The sequence below is a fragment of the Cottoperca gobio genome, chromosome 4, assembly GCF_900634415.1.
Source record: "Cottoperca gobio chromosome 4, fCotGob3.1, whole genome shotgun sequence".
NCBI classification, from domain to species: domain Eukaryota; kingdom Metazoa; phylum Chordata; class Actinopteri; order Perciformes; family Bovichtidae; genus Cottoperca; species Cottoperca gobio.
The window spans coordinates 3,588,241-3,594,374 of NC_041358.1; the positions used below are offsets into that span (position 1 = coordinate 3,588,241).

Consider the following 6,134-nt stretch of genomic DNA (forward strand, 5'->3'; position numbering starts at 1 on the left):
AGAAGAATCGTCTTCATCCCGGAAAGGGAAATGTCAACAAAATGAGGTGGTGTTTTTGAACATTTGGCAGAAAACAACCCTCTTGCATAATTGTCCTTCTCAGGAGGACTACAAGAAGAGCTCCTTGTTTGAAGTCACAGCTTTTAAAATATTGAAACAGTAAGTTGGTGACACAAACTGAGGAGAGAGAGCTGCTGACTACTTCATATTATGTAATTTCTCAGCTGAGCTGAACCGAGCATGCAGTCATTCAAATGTCAGGTCCTAAAGCAGATGTTCTTTCGTTTATGTGAGTGGGTGAGTACGTGGATAACTTTAGACTGGCTGACTTTGAATACCGAATAAAAAAGTGGATAGTAAGGCTATGTCATGTGCGAGAGTCTCTTTCAGGAGAAGCTAAAGCTAGCTGGCTGTTACTTTAACAAGGGCTGGAGCGGGGACTTGATTGTATCGGGCAGTTGTTTATGTGTTCTAGCTCAATAACATATGTCGCGTGCCCACTGAGTGACCACACAGTTATTCACTGTGTCTTAATCAATGTGTATAACCTTAGTCATCTAGCTCCTACATTGTATTGCATCAGTCATTGCTTGCTAACGTTTGCTACGTATTAATACAAGCGTTACTCTTCACCATTCGTGAACAGGTTTTCTCGTGTTGAGGTATCAAAGCAGCTGAGCTCGAGCTCAATCACTGAGGTGTGGCTGTATGTTGCGCGTGACTTTCCAGGAAATCAGCTGACAGACCTGGATTTTTGGAAAGATCTGGTAAATGGCTGTTTCTTCTAGATAGTTTAGAACATATTGGTGCTGTCAATCACTTTGGCTTTGGTTCCAACATTTTGGGCAAAATGCTAAATTTCGGTATACATTCTGTGTGGTTTCCGGAAAAGAGGTTCCACATTAGGCAAATCAACTTGCACTGCCTAAAATGTGTAATCTTTGTTCTGCAAATAGAAAATAAATATTTTAAAGCACATGTATGCATTAGAACATAACAAAAAAGAGAGGAAAATGTAATCTGTTGAATAAAATCAACGAGGGGAAAAAACAACAACTTTGCAGTGCAGTAATAAGTTGCCCCAAATGTTTTCTCCTGGTTGCCATGTGTCTTATCATTGAATTAAAGGCATGTATTCTATCTCTATCCCAGAGAGTGTTATTAGGTTACAAACTTCAGTCTGGTGACTTTTGTGGGAAATGCAAATGCAAATCTTCCTCTTCCACGGACAGTCAGGCCTGTTTCGTCTCATCATTCTGCCCCGCTCTGAACCTCTTTTCCCACAACTTTAAAACGGAATAGTTGTAATCATCAGCATCTAATGCAGCTGTCTCCTGACATCAGCATTTTAGTTTTAGCTGTACATTTTATACATTGTTTATACTGGAAATGGAGACATTTAGTGTTTGACGATTGCTTTATCACTGTGTCTTAAAGAAGTACTATGAGAAGGAACACTTTCGTTTGGCTGCTCATGCAGTATTGTTTGCTTTTACATAAGAAATATGCTTGATATACCGGTGCTCAGTTGAGATTCACGATATCGGATTTTTGCTGATATTTTCCATCTCATTTTGGCCGATGCCAGAACCGATATACGCAAATATTTCTTTCCACCTAATTGCAGAGAACATCAAGTCTCTCCTATAGTGGAATTAACATGTTATTAAGCATACTGTTATCATGATGTCCCACTGGCAGATGCAAACATTAAATACAATGCTTTACAAAATATACACATTCACTGGGCAAAATTAGAAAACTACTTTACATATATAAAACATGCCATATTTATTTTTATGGAATATGGAATGTATTTTATGGAATATATCTGCCCGTCATATGGGAGAAATGTTCATCTCTGGCCAATGAGGATATTTAATTTGAACGTTTTTTTTTCTGCCGATATGCTCGTCTAGTCTTCGGATGGTGTGGTCTATTCGGGTTGGCCTGGTCTTCCTCTGAATTAAACTATTTTGAGGGAAATCTCCCTCGCATGCATTGCACTGCCCCTTTCCAGTTTAGCTGCAGTGTGATGCTGGGCTATTGTTTGTTCAACACTTTTCTGTAATATAACAATAAAGTAATAATGATTTAAAGAATTTTTCTCAACAGTGCTGTAACTCCTACTGAACCCCTTTTTGTCTCTTCCTGTATTTCCTCGACAGATTCATATCCTTCTTCCCATTCACTCCCACTCACAGAGTCAACTTGCAGTGCAGTATTTCTGTGTGGCACAGTCCTCATTGTATTTACAGCCTCTGTTTGTTTGCTACATTTCTCTGTTACAGTTTGTGGAACAGTGAAAATCTCCAGTGTCACTGCCAAATATTTCTTGTTACTGCAGCTTTAAACTCTGAGTGAGCCGAGCAGCTCCCCTCACTTACTGAATCCTGCTCTCTCTGTCCCTTCAAGGTGCTTCTACGAGGCATGAATGACTTTGCAGTTCTCAACACGGGGCGGAAGATGCCCCTCCTCGGCCTGGGAACATGGAAGAGTGAGCCAGGAAAGGTAGAGGCTGCACTTATATTTATAACTTTTTTTTCCAGATGAATGTCATGAAACGGCTGCTCTGTCTCTGCGCATTGAGTGTGTAAGGTGAAAAGTGTTGCCAGTTTTGAGTTATCAATAGACTCGTCAGCTCTACTGAGCATTTTATCCTCTAACTTATTTGGTGAGGCCCACAATTCACTGATTTGGTTCAGTCTCACCGCTCTTATTAACGTCTGTTCCAGCAGCAGCAGGCCGCACTTTTTATCAATAGTGTTTTATAACCCTCGTTTTTAATAAGTCCGTTCTGCACAACATGATTGGTCGATGCTTTTATTTGCTGTGTAAAATCTACCTTTTTCCCAAACCAAAAAGTTTTTGCAGAATAATATTTGTGGGAAAATATTCATGACAAAAGCAACAGTTTGAAAAAAATACATCGACATGCAAATGAATTGCACAAAAACAAAATCAGGTGTTTGAAGGCTTTTTATTTGACGCATGACTAATGAATGCTAATGTTGCTCTGTATAAGCTGGTGGTGTAAATACATATGCAACTGTTTACTAACAAGGTTACCATGTCAACTTTATAAGATCATATAATTCTGCTTCCCCCCATTGGCCAAAAAAATATAATGTAATACCATTTTGTCAACCAACAGTTGTCCTATTTTTTCCACTGTGACAGGTGAAGCAAGCAGTTATTTGGGCGATGGAGGCTGGGTATCGCCACATTGACTGTGCAGCCATCTATGGCAATGAGGTGGAGATTGGAGAAGCACTACAGGAGACATTCGGCCCCGGAAAGGTAAAACGGCTTCACCAAACTGCATTACAAGCTCAAAGTATATCAAACTTTATATTGACATGTTGTCTGTTGTTGTGGAAGTTTTCCTGCTTTACTCCGGAGAGATGTATATAAAATCAAATAAATGGTGATAGAGACAGAGTTGTCTTTGTGCATGTATTTGAGATCTCAAAGGCACCAGTCCTACAGAGCACTGGCGTAGTCTGTAGGAGGGCACAGGTTGGAAGAAGACACATAGGCAATTTATACAATTTGGTTTGGAGACGAGGTGATGAAAAACCACAGGGGGCCGGGCCAAACTGCCCTTCGATGCTTGTAAGGTAATAGTTATGTAAACAGAATATTGGGTGATACACTCAATATTCTGTCTCAGTATGTTAAACAGTTTGATCAGGATTTGGGTGTGTCCTGTCTCTTGTTAGTTGATCAGTCTAATCAGGATGCGTCTGTCTTGTATTAACATGAGATGGCAGTTGGCCCTGGTTTGATCTAACCGACACTCCTATGTTAGCATCAAATGGCAGTTGGCTTGTTTAACATAGGAAACTTATATATAATTAAAACAGTAGACATTTAAATTGCTATTACACTGTGCACCAGGTCCTGAGAAGAGAGGACGTGTTCATCACATCCAAGCTGTGGAACAACCAACATCACCAAGAGGACGTGGAGCCGGCCCTCCTGAAGACCCTGAAGGACCTGAAGCTGGAGTACCTGGACCTCTACCTCATCCACTGGCCCTACGCCTTCCAGTGAGCTCAACCTCCGCCAAGGTCGAATAATCACATGATTAACTCGTTATCCTGAGGAAACCACCTTTTGGTTTTCTTGACATAACGAGATAATTGCTTCATGGGACTTTTTTTGATAATGACATGAGGAATTTCTTAAGGAAATAAATGGAAAGCAAAATAACAGTTTTGCTTATTTCCAACCTCAGTCTGTCCTTTACGGAAGCCCTGAGAGGCAAGAGAGGAAAATAAATTCTGGTGATCCATTTTCTAAGTCTGATCTAAATAGTTTTCTCTCCTGTGTTCAGGCCTTAAGAACAGGTGATTCAAAAAAGGTTTTGCCAGGATAATCTTTCAAAATTACTTTTATTTATTTCTGTGGAAACAGGTGGGGATAAGGAGCATGTTGTGTTGTAATACTCATTACGACCACAGGAGGCTGAAGTGCACCACTACCCTGTGTTCTAAATAGGAATAAAAGCATTCATGTTTAACTCAGGGTGAGTTTCAACAAGGTACATAATGTTTGTTAGCAAGTTACATAATCATGGTGATGGCCTAGTGGTCTAGAGGTACGCCTTCCAAACGAAACACTAGAAGGTCGGGAGTTCAATACCAGGCTGCCATCTGCCCTGAGTTGCTCCAGGGAGACTGTCCCTGTACTTAGTTCAATGTAAGTCGCTCTGGATAAGAGCGTCTGCTAAATGACCTGTAATGTAATCAAGTGAAATAATGATTCATTTAACTAAAGTGACTCTACTTCATTCAGCAATACTCTTATATTATATATCATAGCAAGGTAGGAGGAAAGGTCTTAAAGTAACATCCACATCCTAAAGTGAGAAGCATAATTATGGGTTAGTGGTGCCCTTCAGCCTCTTGTGGCCAAAATGAGTATTACAACAACACATCCATTTTTCCAATAAGAAATCCTGGCAAGACAATTTTTTTCTGTAGCCTCAGTTGCTTTAAATCCTTCTGAAATGTGGCTCCCACTTTGTATCTTCCAGAAAAGGAGATGCCCCTTTCCCCAAAAAGGAGGACGGCACCTTGCTGTATGACGACATAGACTACAAGCTGACCTGGGCTGCCATGGAGAAGCTGGTGGAAAAGGGCCTCGTCAGATCCATCGGCTTGTCCAACTTCAACAGCAGGCAGATAGATGACATCCTGTCAGTCGCCAGCATCAAACCCACTGTGCTACAGGTACAGGGTGTTTGTGATTTATTTTAAATACCTTCTGTAACGTATCGGAAGTTTAGCGCCACGAAAGCTATACTTTGTGACTTGGTATCTATGTGTTTTGGTTGGCCAGGTAGAAGGCCACCCCTACCTGGCCCAGGTGGAGCTGCTGGCCCACTGTCGGGACCGGGGCCTGGTGATGACGGCCTACAGCCCTCTGGGCTCTCCTGACCGGGCCTGGAAACATCCAGATGAACCTGTTCTGCTTCAGGAGCCTGTGATCGCCACCCTCGCAGATAAATATAAAAAGTCCCCTGCTCAGATTATCCTAAGGTGATTTTACTTTTCACTTGTAGCCCAGTGTGCGAGTGTACGTACTATTTTATCTAACACACTATATGTAACAGTCTATCTTAGAGATTAGATCTCTTTACGTTTAAAAAAAGTCTTATAAGTTTTAAAATGTTTTTGTTTTTTGAAACTCATTAAATCTAGTTGTTGGGTGTTTTAGCATATTGATGGCCCAATATGCATCCGAAAGCTTTACTAAATAGCACTTAATGTACACGTTTGTAGTTTCACATAAACAGAAGACCGTTTTTAGAAGGTTTGTTTCTATACTTAGCTTCTTTTAAACTGTTTCCATGTAGAAATGAAGTGCTAAAATCTTTATTGGAGGTGCAGGACAGGTGCAAAGAAGAAAAATGACTGTGCCATGACAGTTGAACATGTGAGCCGTTTAAGTGCTGTGGATCAGAAATACAAAGTAAAGAAACAGTTAAACTTGTAACAATGAATTATTTGGCCACTTGGGGGCTGTGCAACAAGCTGTAGACGCAACACGAGTCGTGTTTGAAATGCACTTTGCTTTCATCTGTCTGCACATGGTATACTTGATTTGTAGTAGCAGGGCTGAAATAA

General features: G+C 40.7%; 1 protein-coding gene across 1 annotated transcript in view; it reads left to right on the forward strand.

Annotated features, from left to right (window-relative positions):
• The first annotated feature begins 165 nt into the window (after positions 1-165).
• Positions 166-6,134, forward strand: part of akr1a1b (aldo-keto reductase family 1, member A1b (aldehyde reductase)) — a 9,982-nt gene continuing 4,013 nt past the window's right edge. Inside the window, 6 exon segments of the mRNA XM_029428982.1 lie at positions 166-297; positions 2,416-2,511; positions 3,181-3,300; positions 3,901-4,052; positions 5,042-5,237; positions 5,347-5,546. Coding sequence (XP_029284842.1) covers positions 241-297; positions 2,416-2,511; positions 3,181-3,300; positions 3,901-4,052; positions 5,042-5,237; positions 5,347-5,546 — 821 coding nt within the window. The 5' untranslated portion in view covers positions 166-240.